This window comes from Necator americanus, chromosome I (genome assembly GCF_031761385.1).
Source record: "Necator americanus strain Aroian chromosome I, whole genome shotgun sequence".
In the NCBI taxonomy this organism is placed as follows: Eukaryota; Metazoa; Nematoda; class Chromadorea; order Rhabditida; family Ancylostomatidae; genus Necator; species Necator americanus.
In genome coordinates, this window is record NC_087371.1 from 10835664 (window position 1) to 10851556 (window position 15893).

Below are 15893 nucleotides of genomic sequence, written 5' to 3' on the forward strand. Positions count from 1 at the left end.
GCAGAGCGTCTGTCTAGTAAACAGAAGGTCGCTGGTTCGATTCCAGCATGAGGCATCCTTTTGTGGACCGTCATCTTCTCTTCAAACTATTTGTTCTTGCAGACCTTGTGTAGACGAGGTGAAATTCTAGTGGCATATGTTAGAATCCCAAAGCAGCCTCATTGGCTCAGGGGCAGAGCGTCTGTCTAGTAAACAGAAGGTCGCTGGTTCGATTCCAGCATGAGGCATCCTTTTACATCAGCTATCACGTCAGCTTTCATCAAACTATTTGTTAAAGACGGAGGTCCTGCTGGTGAACTCGCTGAACTTGTAGTGGAAAATGTTAGACTCGCAATTAGCCTCATTGGCTCAGGGGCAGAGCGTCTGTCTCGTAAACAGAAGGTCGCTGGTTCGATTCCAGCATGAGGCATTGTTTTACATCAGCTATCTCGTAGGTTTATCAAGTAATTCATAAAGACGGAGGTCATGCCGGTGAACTCGCTGAACTTGTTGGAAAATGGCTGGCATTAGCCTCATTGGCTCAGGGGCAGAGCGTCTGTCTCGTAAACAGAAGGCCGCTGGTTCGATTCCAGCATGAGGCATCGTTTTACATCAGCTATCTCGTAGGTTTATCAAGTATTCATAAAGACGGGGTCATTCGGTGACTCGTTGAACTTGTTGGAAATGACTGGCATTAGCCTCATTGGCTCGGGCAGAGCGTCTGTCTTAAACAGAAGGTCCCTGGTTCGTTTTCACCAAAGGGCATTCTTTTTTGGACCCTCTTTTTCTTCAAACTATTTGTTCTTGCAGACCCTGTGTAGACGAGGTGAAATTCTAGTGGCATATGTTAGAATCCCAAAGCAGCCTCATTGGCTCAGGGGCAGAGCGTCTGTCTAGTAAACAGAAGGTCGCTGGTTTGATTCCAGCATGAGGCATGGTTTTACATCAGCTATCACGTAGGTTTATCAAGTAATTGATAAAGACGGAGGTCATGCCGGTGAACTCGCTGAACTTGTTGGAAAATGACTGGCATTAGCCTCATTGGCTCAGGGGCAGAGCGTCTGTCTAGTAAACAGAAGGTCGCTGGTTCGATTCCAGCATGAGGCATGGTTTTACATAAGCCATCTCGTAGGTTTATCAAGTAATTCATAAAGACGGAGGTCATGCCGGTGAACTCGCTGAACTTGTTGGAAAATGACTGGCATTAGCCTCATTGGCTCAGGGGCAGAGCGTCTGTCTAGTAAACAGAAGGTCGCTGGTTCGATTCCAGCATGAGGCATCCTTTTGTGGACCGTCATCTTCTCTTCAAACTATTTGTTCTTGCAGACCCTGTGTAGACGAGGTGAAATTCTAGTGGCATATGTTAGAATCCCAAAGCAGCCTCATTGGCTCAGGGGCAGAGCGTCTGTCTAGTAAACAGAGGTGCTGTTATTACGAGGCATTTTAATATATGTGTAAACAGAAGGTCGCTGGTTCGATTCCAGCATGAGGCATGGTTTTACATCAGCCATCACGTAGGTTTATCAAGTAATTCATAAAGACGGAGGTCATGTCGGTGAACTCGTTGAACTTGTTGGAAAATGACTGGCATTAGCCTCATTGGCTCAGGGGCAGAGCGTCTGTCTAGTAAACAGAAGGTCGCTGGTTCGATTCCAGCATGAGGCATCCTTTTGTGGACCGTCATCTTCTCTTCAAACTATTTGTTCTTGCAGACCTTGTGTAGACGAGGTGAAATTCTAGTGGCATATGTTAGAATCCCAAAGCAGCCTCATTGGCTCAGGGGCAGAGCGTCTGTCTTAAACAGAATGTGGTGTCTAGTAAACAGAAGGTCGCTGGTTCGATTCCAGCATGAGGCATCCTTTTGTGGACCGTCATCTTCTCTTCAAACTATTTGTTCTTGCAGACCTTGTGTAGACGAGGTGAAATTCTAGTGGCATATGTTAGAATCCCAAAGCAGCCTCATTGGCTCAGGGGCAGAGCGTCTGTCTAGTAAACAGAAGGTCGCTGGTTTGATTCCAGCATGAGGCATGGTTTTACATCAGCTATCACGTAGGTTTATCAAGTAATTGATAAAGACGGAGGTCATGCCGGTGAACTCGCTGAACTTGTTGGAAAATGGCTGGCATTAGCCTCATTGGCTCAGGGGCAGAGCGTCTGTCTCGTAAACAGAAGGCCGCTGGTTCGATTCCAGCATGAGGCATTGTTTTACATCAGCTATCTCGTAGGTTTATCAAGTAATTCATAAAGACGGAGGTCATGTGCCGGTGAACTCGTCGCTGAACTTGTTGGAAAATGACTGGCATTAGCCTCATTGGCTCAGGGGCAGAGCGTCTGTCTAGTAAACAGAAGGTCGCTGGTTCGATTCCAGCATGAGGCATCCTTTTGTGGACCGTCATCTTCTCTTCAAACTATTTGTTCTTGCAGACCTTGTGTAGACGAGGTGAAATTCTAGTGGCATATGTTAGAATCCCAAAGCAGCCTCATTGGCTCAGGGGCAGAGCGTCTGTCTTGTAAACAGAAGGTCGCTGGTTCGATTCCAGCATGAGGCATCTTTTTGGACAGTTATCTTCTTTAATCTATTTGTTCTTGCAGACCGTGTGTATGTCGGTGAAATTCTAGTTGGCACTTGTTGAAAATCCAAAGCAGCCTCATTGGCTCAGGGGCAGAGCGTCTGTCTAGTAAACAGAAGGTCGCTGGTTCGATTCCAGCATGAGGCATCCTTTTGTGGACCGTCATCTTCTCTTCAAACTATTTGTTCTTGCAGACCCTGTGTAGACGAGGTGAAATTCTAGTGGCATATGTTAGAATCCCAAAGCAGCCTCATTGGCTCAGGGGCAGAGCGTCTGTCTAGTAAACAGAAGGTCGCTGGTTCGATTCCAGCATGAGGCATCCTTTTGTGGACCGTCATCTTCTCTTCAAACTATTTGTTCTTGCAGACCTTTAGACGAGGTGAAATTCTAGTGGCATATGTTAGAATCCCAAAGCAGCCTCATTGGCTCAGGGGCAGAGCGTCTGTCTGTAAACAGAAGGTCGCTGGTTCGATTCCAGCATGAGGCATTTTTCCGCTATCTTTTCTAATTAAGAAGGGTGTGAATATTGGCATTAGCCTCATTGGCTCAGGGGCAGAGCGTCTGTCTAGTAAACAGAAGGTCGCTGGTTCGATTCCAGCATGAGGCATTGTTTTACATCAGCTATCTCGTAGGTTTATCAAGTAATTCATAAAGACGGAGGTCATGCCGGTGAACTCGCTGAACTTGTTGGAAAATGGCTGGCATTAGCCTCATTGGCTCAGGGGCAGAGCGTCTGTCTCGTAAACAGAAGGCCGCTGGTTCGATTCCAGCATGAGGCATTGTTTTACATCAGCTATCTCGTAGGTTTATCAAGTAATTGATAAAGACGGAGGTCATGCCTGGTGAACTCGCTGAACTTGTTGGAAAATGGCTGGCATTAGCCTCATTGGCTCAGGGGCAGAGCGTCTGTCTCGTAAACAGAAGGTCGCTGGTTCGATTCCAGCATGAGGCATCGTTTTTGGACCGTCAGCTTCTCGTTTTATCAAGTAATTCTTAAAGACGGAGTGTCATGACAGGTGAAATTCTCGTTGAATTTGTTGGAAAATGACTGCAATTAGCCTCATTGGCTCAGGGGCAGAGCGTCTGTCTAGTAAACAGAAGGTCGCTGGTTCGATTCCAGCATGAGGCATCCTTTTGTGGACCGTCATCTTCTCTTCAAACTATTTGTTCTTGCAGACCCTGTGTAGACGAGGTGAAATTCTAGTGGCATATGTTAGAATCCCAAAGCAGCCTCATTGGCTCAGGGGCAGAGCGTCTGTCTAGTAAACAGAAGGTCGCTGGTTCGATTCCAGCATGAGGCATCCTTTTGTGGACCGTCATCTTCTCTTCAAACTATTTGTTCTTGCAGACCTTGTGTAGACGAGGTGAAATTCTAGTGGCATATGTTAGAATCCCAAAGCAGCCTCATTGGCTCAGGGGCAGAGCGTCTGTCTAGTAAACAGAAGGTCGCTGGTTCGATTCCAGCATGAGGCATAGTTTTACATCAGCTATCACGTAGGTTTATCAAGTAATTCATAAAGACGGAGGTCATGCCGGTGAACTCGCTGAACTTGTTGGAAAATGACTGGCATTAGCCTCATTGGCTCAGGGGCAGAGCGTCTGTCTAGTAAACAGAAGGTCGCTGGTTCGATTCCAGCATGAGGCATTGTTTTACATCAGCTATCTCGTAGGTTTATCAAGTAATTCATAAAGACGGAGGTCATGCCGGTGAACTCGCTGAACTTGTTGGAAAATGACTGGCATTAGCCTCATTGGCTCAGGGGCAGAGCGTCTGTCTAGTAAACAGAAGGTCGCTGGTTCGATTCCAGCATGAGGCATCCTTTTGTGGACCGTCATCTTCTCTTCAAACTATTTGTTCTTGCAGACCCTGTGTAGACGAGGTGAAATTCTAGTGGCATATGTTAGAATCCCAAAAGCAGCCTCATTGGCTCAGGGGCAGAGCGTCTGTCTAGTAAACAGAAGGTCGCTGGTTCGATTCCAGCATGAGGCATGGTTTTACATCAGCTATCACGTAGGTTTATCAAGTAATTCATAAAGACGGAGGTCATGTCGGTGAACTCGTTGAACTTGTTGGAAAATGACTGGCATTAGCCTCATTGGCTCAGGGGCAGAGCGTCTGTCTAGTAAACAGAAGGTCGCTGGTTCGATTCCAGCATGAGGCATCCTTTTGTGGACCGTCATCTTCTCTTCAAACTATTTGTTCTTGCAGACCTTGTGTAGACGAGGTGAAATTCTAGTGGCATATGTTAGAATCCCAAAGCAGCCTCATTGGCTCAGGGGCAGAGCGTCTGTCTAGTAAACAGAAGGTCGCTGGTTCGATTCCAGCATGAGGCATCCTTTTGTGGACCGTCATCTTCTCTTCAAACTATTTGTTCTTGCAGACCCTGTGTAGACGAGGTGAAATTCTAGTGGCATATGTTAGAATCCCAAAGCAGCCTCATTGGCTCAGGGGCAGAGCGTCTGTCTAGTAAACAGAAGGTCGCTGGTTTGATTCCAGCATGAGGCATGGTTTTACATCAGCTATCACGTAGGTTTATCAAGTAATTGATAAAGACGGAGGTCATGCCGGTGAACTCGCTGAACTTGTTGGAAAATGGCTGGCATTAGCCTCATTGGCTCAGGGGCAGAGCGTCTGTCTCGTAAACAGAAGGCCGCTGGTTCGATTCCAGCATGAGGCATTGTTTTACATCAGCTATCTCGTAGGTTTATCAAGTAATTCATAAAGACGGAGGTCATGTCGGTGAACTCGTTGAACTTGTTGGAAAATGACTGGCATTAGCCTCATTGGCTCAGGGGCAGAGCGTCTGTCTAGTAAACAGAAGGTCGCTGGTTCGATTCCAGCATGAGGCATCCTTTTGTGTACCGTCATCTTCTCGTTTTATCAAGTATTTATTCTTGAAGACCTGGAGGTATGACAGGTGAACTCGTTGCACTTGTTGAAAATGCCAAGCAGCCTCATTGGCTCAGGGGCAGAGCGTCTGTCTTGTAAACAGAAGGTCGCTGGTTCGATTCCAGCATGAGGCATCCTTTTGTGGACCGTCATCTTCTCTTCAAACTATTTGTTCTTGCAGACCCTGTGTAGACGAGGTGAATTCTAGTGGCATATGTTAAATCAAAGCGCCTTTCTCAGGGGGGGTTAGTAACAGTCGCTGTTTTCAGTTTTCAACTTTTTTAGACCAGAGGTGAAATTCTAGTGGCATATGTTAGAATCCCAAAGCAGCCTCATTGGCTCAGGGGCAGAGCGTCTGTCTAGTAAACAGAAGGTCGCTGGTTTGATTCCAGCATGAGGCATTGTTTTTACATCAGCTATCACGTAGGTTTATCAAGTAATTGATAAAGACGGAGGTCATGCCGGTGAACTCGCTGAACTTGTTGGAAAATGGCTGGCATTAGCCTCATTGGCTCAGGGGCAGAGCGTCTGTCTCGTAAACAGAAGGCCGCTGGTTCGATTCCAGCATGAGGCATTGTTTTACATCAGCTATCTCGTAGGTTTATCAAGTAATTGATAAAGACGGAGGTCATGCCGGTGAACTCGCTGAACTTGTTGGAAAATGGCTGGCATTAGCCTCATTGGCTCAGGGGCAGAGCGTCTGTCTCGTAAACAGAAGGCCGCTGGTTCGATTCCAGCATGAGGCATTGTTTTACATCAGCTATCACGTAGGTTTATCAAGTAATTCATAAAGACGGAGGTCATGCCGGTGAACTCTTTGAACTTGTTGGAAAATGACTGGCATTAGCCTCATTGGCTCAGGGGCAGAGCGTCTGTCTAGTAAACAGAAGGTCGCTGGTTCGATTCCAGCATGAGGCATCCTTTTGTGGACCGTCATCTTCTCTTCAAACTATTTGTTCTTGCAGACCCTGTGTAGACGAGGTGAAATTCTAGTGGCATATGTTAGAATCCCAAAGCAGCCTCATTGGCTCAGGGGCAGAGCGTCTGTCTTGTAAACAGAAGGTCGCTGGTTCGATTCCAGCATGAGGCATCCTTTTGTGGACCGTCATCTTCTTTTCAAACTATTTGTTCTTGCAGACCCTGTGTAGACGAGGTGAGATTCTAGTGGCATTTGTTGAGAATTGGCAAAGTAGCCTCATTGGCTCAGGGGCAGAGCGTCTGTCTAGTAAACAGAAGGTCGCTGGTTCGATTCCAGCATGAGGCATCCTTTTGTGGACCGTCATCTTCTCTTCAAACTATTTGTTCTTGCAGACCTTGTGTAGACGAGGTGAAATTCTAGTGGCATATGTTAGAATCCCAAAGCAGCCTCATTGGCTCAGGGGCAGAGCGTCTGTCTAGTAAACAGAAGGTCGCTGGTTCGATTCCAGCATGAGGCATCCTTTTGTGGACCGTCATCTTCTCTTCAAACTATTTGTTCTTGCAGACCTTGTGTAGACGAGGTGAAATTCTAGTGGCATATGTTAGAATCCCAAAGCAGCCTCATTGGCTCAGGGGCGACTCTGGGCAGAGCGTCTGTCTTGTAAACAGAAGGTCGCTGGTTCGATTCCAGCATGAGGCATCCTTTTGTGGACCGTCATCTTCTCTTCAAACTATTTGTTCTTGCAGACCTTGTGTAGACGAGGTGAAATTCTAGTGGCATATGTTAGAATCCCAAAGCAGCCTCATTGGCTCAGGGGCAGAGCGTCTGTCTTGTAAACAGAAGGTCGCTGGTTCGATTCCAGCATGAGGCATCCTTTTGTGGACCGTCATCTTCTCTTCAAACTATTTGTTCTTGCAGACCCTGTGTAGACGAGGTGAAATTCTAGTGGCATATGTTAGAATCCCAAAGCAGCCTCATTGGCTCAGGGGCAGAGCGTCTGTCTTGTAAACAGAAGGTCGCTGGTTCGATTCCAGCATGAGGCATCCTTTTGTGGACCGTCATCTTCTCTTCAAACTATTTGTTCTTGCAGACCCTGTGTAGACGAGGTGAAATTCTAGTGGCATATGTTAGAATCCCAAAGCAGCCTCATTGGCTCAGGGGCAGAGCGTCTGTCTAGTAAACAGAAGGTCGCTGGTTTGATTCCAGCATGAGGCATGGTTTTACATCAGCTATCACGTAGGTTTATCAAGTAATTGATAAAGACGGAGGTCATGCCGGTGAACTCGCTGAACTTGTTGGAAAATGGCTGGCATTAGCCTCATTGGCTCAGGGGCAGAGCGTCTGTCTCGTAAACAGAAGGCCGCTGGTTCGATTCCAGCATGAGGCATTGTTTTACATCAGCTATCTCGTAGGTTTATCAAGTAATTCATAAAGACGGATGTCATTCCGGTTAACTCGCTGAACTTGTTGGAAAATGACTGGCATTAGCCTCATTGGCTCAGGGGCAGAGCGTCTGTCTAGTAAACAGAAGGTCGCTGGTTCGATTCCAGCATGAGGCATCCTTTTGTGGACCGTCATCTTCTCTTCAAACTATTTGTTCTTGCAGACCCTGTGTAGACGAGGTGAAATTCTAGTGGCATATGTTAGAATCCCAAAGCAGCCTCATTGGCTCAGGGGCAGAGCGTCTGTCTAGTAAACAGAAGGTCGCTGGTTCGATTCCAGCATGAGGCATGGTTTTACATCAGCCATCACGTAGGTTTATCAAGTAATTCATAAAGACGGAGGTCATGTCGGTGAACTCGTTGAACTTGTTGGAAAATGACTGGCATTAGCCTCATTGGCTCAGGGGCAGAGCGTCTGTCTAGTAAACAGAAGGTCGCTGGTTCGATTCCAGCATGAGGCATCCTTTTGTGGACCGTCATCTTCTCTTCAAACTATTTGTTCTTGCAGACCTTGTGTAGACGAGGTGAAATTCTAGTGGCATATGTTAGAATCCCAAAGCAGCCTCATTGGCTCAGGGGCAGAGCGTCTGTCTAGTAAACAGAAGGTCGCTGGTTCGATTCCAGCATGAGGCATCCTTTTGTGGACCGTCATCTTCTCTTCAAACTATTTGTTCTTGCAGACCCTGTGTAGACGAGGTGAAATTCTAGTGGCATATGTTAGAATCCCAAAGCAGCCTCATTGGCTCAGGGGCAGAGCGTCTGTCTAGTAAACAGAAGGTCGCTGGTTCGATTCCAGCATGAGGCATGGTTTTACATCAGCTATCACGTAGGTTTATCAAGTAATTCATAAAGACGGAGGTCATGTCGGTGAACTCGTTGAACTTGTTGGAAAATGACTGGCATTAGCCTCATTGGCTCAGGGGCAGAGCGTCTGTCTAGTAAACAGAAGGTCGCTGGTTCGATTCCAGCATGAGGCATTGTTTTACATCAGCTATCTCGTAGGTTTATCAAGTAATTCATAAAGACGGAGGTCATGCCGGTGAACTCGTTGAACTTGTTGGAAAATGACTGGCATTAGCCTCATTGGCTCAGGGGCAGAGCGTCTGTCTAGTAAACAGAAGGTCGCTGGTTCGATTCCAGCATGAGGCATGGTTTTACATCAGCTATCTCGTAGGTTTATCAAGTAATTCATAAAGACGGAGGTCATGCCGGTGAACTCGTTGAACTTGTTGGAAAATGACTGGCATTAGCCTCATTGGCTCAGGGGCAGAGCGTCTGTCTAGTAAACAGAAGGTCGCTGGTTCGATTCCAGCATGAGGCATCCTTTTGTGGAACGTCATCTTCTCTTCAAACTCTTCGTTTTTGCAGATCCTGTGTAGACGTGGTGCAATTTTAGGTAGCATGTTTCAGGCTCAAAAGCCAGGTGCTGAGAGTTTGTCTAGCAACGATGTTTCGATCATACATGTAGGTGGTTGGCTAACTTCTCATCAGAATAGATTTCCTGTAGTGTCTGTGTCAGGAATGTGCAATTCTAGGGTTTCTTACTGTACCGTCGACTCCGATTCGTCGGTAGTCATTCACTCCAACATTGGATAAGGTTTTTGTTCAACACATTTTTCTTCTTCTTCCTCTTATTTTGGCCATTATCGTAGCAACAATGTTCGCAAGAAAGTCATGATGACACATTTTCAAATATTGTGGATACTAGCGCGGTATGTGTACCAGAAGTACGAACATGAACTTGCAAGGATGTACATCTTCACCCAAGTGAGCGTCATGTTGTAGTATGTATCGATCTAAATTCTTGATTGAGAACTTCCTCGCTGGGGCAAGTTATGATCTCCAATAATCGTTGGAAATAACGTTGCTCCTGGCGTTCCTGTCGGCATGACTACTGTTTGATTTCGGTGATTTTTTCCCTAATTCCTTCGTGATTTCTTGTAGCTGATTCTTAGCTTTTATGAATTTCATCTCGTGTTCGCTAGAATGATTTTCAGCTTTTCGCTCTTTCCCACTCGGAACTGTTATTACTATTTATTTGGACAGCTATGATTCCAATGGTATCACGAAGTTTGTGCTATCGACTCTTCTACAAAATATCATACCTGAGTTATCAATGATTTGAATCGTCTACGTATGTTGCACATCTGGACCTCACACGTGGTATCTCAACTGACTCACTCCTTTCATGTGTGCTTAGCGAAATTCTGAATAAGGAACTTATTACCAAAATGACTATGCACACTAATGGTCACCTTTCGTTGCGAATTTATGTTCAACAAAAGTGCATACCTACTGTAATGACTTTTCTTTTTGCATTATAACATATATAAGCAACGCATCACAAAATTGATGACGTTGGTATACATAGGAATAGGAAGGAGTGAGTTAACGATAAATAAACCCATGAATTACAGTCATAGTTTATCTAGTCCTGGAGCGATCCTAACACCATCAATTCCGTGAAACACTACGTTTAAACCTGCAGTCAGGCAACGAAGCAACGAGCAGGACAGTAACAAAAACTGGAGCAAATTCATGCATATTTCACGTGATAGATCACTGCAGTAGTAGTCGATGGACATCGACCGAGAGTCGATATTCATCAGTCAGTATTCATCTGTGCACTAGCTCCACAGTCTATCTTGAAGTATAATAGCAGTCTAGTCCTGAAATATACTAAGAGTCTTATATCTGTATGGACAGTGCAAAATCCACCAAGCGGTCACATTTCGCGGTGGGACTGGGACTGTTCCATTTCCGATTTCGAAACATGCGTGTGCATGAGACGATGATGCGCACCCGAGAACTGTGCGCTGAGCGGTGTTGTTGGTCTCTGTTCCTTACTTTTTCTTTGATATTAATGTTCTTTTCTTATATGAAAGTATTTGTTTTGTGTACTTATGCAAGTACTTGGCTCTATCAAGGAAGAGCTTTTTTCTTTAGGAATGATGGGTTCTCCAGCGTTGGAGACTGTGAGTCCTACAAATTCATTGGTTCGTCGCGTTCGAAGAGCAGACGCTGTTGGTAGGCTACGGGCTCGTTCCGACCACTATCTTTGGTTTTTTGGACAGGTCCACGCAAAGGTTAGTGAGATCTTAAGGAAAACATCTGTGCACATTCTTTTTCTAGATACTGTTGTCCTCCGAGATATAACCATATCTTCTCGTTTCTACGTTTCCTCTGAGTTTCTCATCTTTTCCGTTTGTCACCTAGTCTTGGAACAGGGATCCTCATCTCAAAGCAACGTAACTGTAGAGTTGCAAGTTGACATCTCACTAAAAAGGAACTCTACACCTTTGTTCCGATATTCTAGGACATGTGATAGTGTGTATTTCTGATGTTCTTGTATAGGATAAGGTTTGTTCCTGTATCTAACCATGACCATCTTTGATTTTAGCGCCTATTGGTTTTTGCGCACTTCATGTTGTTGGTGGTGTCAATGGTATTAATGTGGGAAGCTGGAGCTGCTGGTTTCACCGGGCTGCCAATACCAGGACTTGACGGTTTCTCACCATTCGAGGTGCACAATCTGCGTCATTCTGAGCGATTGCAGGAACAGGAGTCGGACTCCATGTAAGATGGCTCATCTAGAAACCTTTTGAAAAGTTCGTTTGAAACTTAGCTTCGTCAGATTCTACAATCTCAGCTTGGGGTTTTTACGATTTTGTCAGAAAAGTTGAGGTATTTTCTTCATTTGGACTTCTACCTTCACATTAGAGTGGCCTAGTTGCTTATATTGTAATGCTCTGATATCGATTCCAACCTTTGGACCAACATTAAAGCTTTTGAACTGGGATATATGAGAATCAACTGTGCAAAACTAGCTTCCTCTCATCTCATTTTCAAATTTCGGAAATTATACAGATTTCATTTATTGGGAAGGTTTTTTACAACGGTTGACAAAGAAAAAGCATTAATGTTTTGACCTCTATCTGTACGAAATTAAAGGGAATTAAAATTTTACGGCAAGAAACGTCTTAAACTTGTGATTATGGAACACTGTCTTCTAGATCACAAAAACTGCTGTATATTGCAGATCATACCTCGTTTTCTCAATGTGGGTTAAATCTATGATGTTTGCATTTTCCTGCTATTTTTCCAAATCTTTTCCCTCACCTCATTTTTTTCAACGTGATACTTGTTGTTTTTGATGTTGCAGATACGTCTCTACATCGTCCAGTGTCCCAAAACCTTATCTATACTTATCGAAGAACGTCGTTTCGACGCTTGGATACCTGTATCTCTTCAGGTGGGTCTACTGGTACTTGTTTATTGGTAAGAATTTGTTTTCAAACTACTATGGTTTCCTACGGTTCAAAGGACGGGTGTAGCGCAGTCGGCATGAGGTTCACTCTGGGCGCAAGATTGATGGTTCGAAACCGCGCCACTGTCAACCAAGCCTATCATTGCTCCGGGATCGAAATTATTGGTACCAGACTTGTCTCGGAGGATAAAAGCACTGACTTGATCATCGCCTGGCCCCGCAACTCATGCATAGGCCAACAGGCGTTTCAAAACGTCAGCGATTACGAATCGTAGTAAAGCCCTTTGGCGCATCCCAAGTGGATTGATACGCAAGAAACTTTCATATGGTTCAACTACATAATTTTCAAATAGAAAAGAGTGGAGGTACAATCATTGGTATACTTCCTCGAGAGGGTGTCATTCATACATGTACTGCAATCCACACTCTATGCTCGATATGCTCACTCCTTCTTTGAATCGAAGGAGCATCGCGGCGGTCTGGTTAAGCATATTTGTATATGTCTAGATCTAATATTTAATGAATGAGTTAAATTGAAACCCACTGGGATTTGTTGTCATCACTTAGTTTTGAGAGTAGCACTTTTTCGCTCTTAAAGGGAGCATACCACGAATCTGAGGTGGTGCGGATTTCAGGTGGAGTATCCATATACAGGGTCGTAGATTATGGAGACGGGGGTAGTTCCGCTCATCTCTCCCTGCATCATTGTAAACAGCTGCCTCCAGAATGCTGTATTGTGCGACGCCATATATTGCAACGCTCCACCCCTTGTGCCGCCTCCGCCCTGCGATTCGTCGAAAATCAATTCGGACTGCCCTGATAAGCAGTAAGGGACGTTACGCGTGCAAGGATGGCGCGCTGCAATAGAAGGCATCGTACAAAACAACAACAAAACGGGCTGCTTGCAGTGATTCAGCGAGAGATGAGCGGAAGCGCCCCGGTCTCCATAATCTGCGACTCTGTATACGAACACTCCACCTGGGATCCGTACCACCTCAGATTCTGCCTTTAAAGTGGTATGCTGCTTTTAAATCGCTTCCAAATCTGCGTAATGTTTGCTAATCAGAAGCGTTCTGCGTGTTTAGCGTTTTTTTTTTTTCAAGCTGCATGAGCTGAGTTGGTATTACAGCACTATAATGGGTTTCCTGGCTATGAGGGTCGTTGACGGTCTCTGGCAGCGCGACGGGGGGTCGCCTTTATTCTTTGTCAATCCAGCGTTACTCCTACTTCCTTTTCTGCTAAGTGTGGTTAGTATGCTAATTTTATCCTGCGTTTTTAATTTATTGTTGATTGTAATATGCAGCTGTCAATGGGCGGCGCTCTATTTTTGTGGTCCATCAAAAACGGAAAAATGCAGGCTTTTTTGATTAGCGAAGTTGCTCCTGAGGACAGTTTAGCTCTTGCTGTCATTGGTGAGTCCTTTTGTTTTCATACCTTTCTGATCTTCACGATTGTACTGCTCGACGTTGATGAAACTCTTTGGGATGCCCCACTTACTGTTCAGAATTTATTTATCTTATGTGTGGTATTCTAGTTTTTTTTTAGATGCGATTCGCTTCACTTATCTGCCATGCTTGCTCATGTGGACTTTATACTCGTATTTTTTCTACGGTTGCGCACTAGGCTTCATGTGTGCCTATCGTCGTGCACAGCAATGGCGTTCGCAGAAATGTGGTGTAGCACCAGCGTCGCTAAGCTGGTCTTTTAGAGGTACATTTCTGCCAAGTACACATACTTACAGATAAAAGGAGACAGCAAAAGCCTTCTATGACTGAGATTTTGCACAGTCGTCACTGCGTGGTTGAATCCGAAGAAAGATGAGCTTCTCAAATCTTGTTTCTTGTCCCTTTTATGTTATGTGGAAAATGATGGTAATACATATATAGTAGGGTCAAAGCGGCATGACGCACAGTGCAATTGCGTGAACGGTTGCGTTCGAAGCAGCGCGTTGGAGCGAGGCAAATAGGATCCTAGTGGAGCACTCGTTAACGCCACCTATCGTTGCAGTTCGCGATGGTTCCACCTCAATTCCAACCGTTTTGTCGAGCACAGCAGCTTACGCAACTGCACCATGACATTTTGACCCGAGTATACAATAGTTCAGGACGAAGAGAAGTGATCAAGTTTTTGTTTCATTTTCAGAGCGGCCTCTGCTGCATCGATCCACAGAGCGTTCAAGTACGAGACGTAAGTTCAACTCGGAATGGACTTTCCAACTTTTTTCTTTCTAAAGTATTTTAGTCCGTTGGCTAACAGCAAATCACATTATTGACTTGTAAAAGAAGTTGTTCTTGCAGATGGTTTTTTGTCACGTCTGAGCGCGAACAACCGCAGCTGGCATAGCTATAAAAGCACTGATAATCCTACATTACGCGGATATGTCAAGAAGTCTGATGGTCAGTGAACTAACTTCGCTAGTTTTTCTTAGTTCTATAAAGTTTACATCTTCCAAAGAAGGTTATAAAATGAGCCTCAAGATCTGTACGTGCTGTTGTCGTCTTTTGCTTTTTCAGTTATTTGATATATATATCGTGCTGATCACAATTTCAAAAATATTTCGATGCTTGTTCAGGACAAAAACAAAATTAACCTTATCATAACTAATTAACAAAAGCAAAATTAACCTTATCACAAAGAAATTTCTCTCATTTCGGTTTCTTCTTTTTATTCTTCAGATTTCTATTTAGAAGATGGCTGCCCATCGCTGCTTTCTGAGGAAATCAACCTCAGCTTTGGTTCTGAAAGGTAACAGCCTCGGTTTTTAATTTTTTTTAAACTCTTCGTTATTCTGATGGGATGATTACCTTTCGTAGTAGCGAAAACAATAATCTAAGCCGATCATTCTGTGCAATCAACATGTCACGTCGGCCGTTAGATACTGTGAAAGAAGAAGCAGAAAGCCAAGAAAGCACCTTGGTCAGTTCTACAGCCACAGATCCATCGAAAGCAGCCACAAGGATGTAGTAGGGTAACAATTTCAACTTTACTCAATTGAATGTGAAGGAGCGCTTAATATTCCCTCGATAAATTACAAATTCAAGGAAAGGCGCAGTGATATTAGTGTTCTTTTATATACGGTACATCTACGCAGAATGAAATTGTTCAATGAATTCACAACGAGATAGTAAAAAGTATTTCGCTATTAAAGGATGTGTATATTCTATTCCTTACAAAATTATGTTTGAGTGTTCATGCGAACAGTTTTTCCATAGTTTCACTCAATTTTTCAATAGAAGTGTCATCACCGTCTATGTATTCGCCTTCAAAGATCTTGTTTTTGATCGTGAGCGACTTAAATGCAGTTACACGGACTGAGTTCAAGTCTATCTTATTTCGATAGCGTGTGGAGGTGCAAATATATATGTTCCTATACAGACTTGCATTCCGCTGGTCAATTCACCACAGCCAACTCGAATCCGTTCCTTTGAGCGCACACAGAGGTCGATGTGTCGCACCGAACAAAAACAAGTGCGTTCAGCGCATGTGCAGAAAATACATACATAGTGTTGGTAAAGCGCAGCAATGCTAACATGGCCTATTTATGTTCTTTACCCTTCCTTTTTCTGTCAATATACTTATGAGGAGTTATCGAAGTAGACAAGTGAATCTATCAAAGTTCCGAGCACTATGTATTGAAATTTCTAAAATTTGATTTCTGAAATTAGCAGAAATTACGGGCTCTGTTGTTATAGGTGTTGTCGCTTATTTTGGATGTCGCTTACACTATGTACCGTAATGGTTTTTTCTTTTTTCTCAGGAATTCTTCCTTGATGACGATGGGCGAGGATGGTTTCTAGAGCACTCAAACGCTAACAAGTAGCTGTGC

At 44.4% G+C, this 15893-nt stretch overlaps 1 protein-coding gene across 3 annotated transcripts; it reads left to right on the top strand.

The window, feature by feature from the left end:
• Window positions 1–219: 219 nt before the first annotated feature.
• RB195_005121 (uncharacterized protein) lies at window positions 220–15887 on the top strand (the record flags this gene model as incomplete). 3 transcript variants are annotated; one of them, XM_064177425.1, is made up of 16 exons in its annotated part: window positions 220–381; window positions 435–602; window positions 5867–5965; window positions 6039–6206; window positions 7599–7770; window positions 10747–10886; window positions 11201–11376; window positions 11963–12052; window positions 13197–13314; window positions 13371–13479; window positions 13613–13777; window positions 14210–14254; window positions 14365–14463; window positions 14755–14812; window positions 14881–14983; window positions 15825–15887. In XM_064177425.1, 16 exons carry the CDS (start codon window positions 220–222, stop codon window positions 15885–15887), a joined length of 1935 nt encoding a protein of 644 aa, XP_064034550.1. The 3 variants fall into 3 exon arrangements, with proteins under 3 accessions (XP_064034550.1, XP_064034551.1, XP_064034552.1); XM_064177427.1 differs by lacking the exons at window positions 220–381; window positions 435–602; window positions 5867–5965; window positions 6039–6206; window positions 7599–7770 and adding an exon at window positions 14997–15035 and having other exon boundaries at window positions 10749–10886; window positions 14881–14947; XM_064177426.1 differs by lacking the exons at window positions 7599–7770; window positions 10747–10886; window positions 11201–11376; ... (7 more) ...; window positions 14881–14983; window positions 15825–15887 and adding exons at window positions 3182–3307; window positions 3376–3480; window positions 6577–6699 and having other exon boundaries at window positions 220–388; window positions 457–602.
• Window positions 15888–15893: the final 6 nt, after the last annotated feature.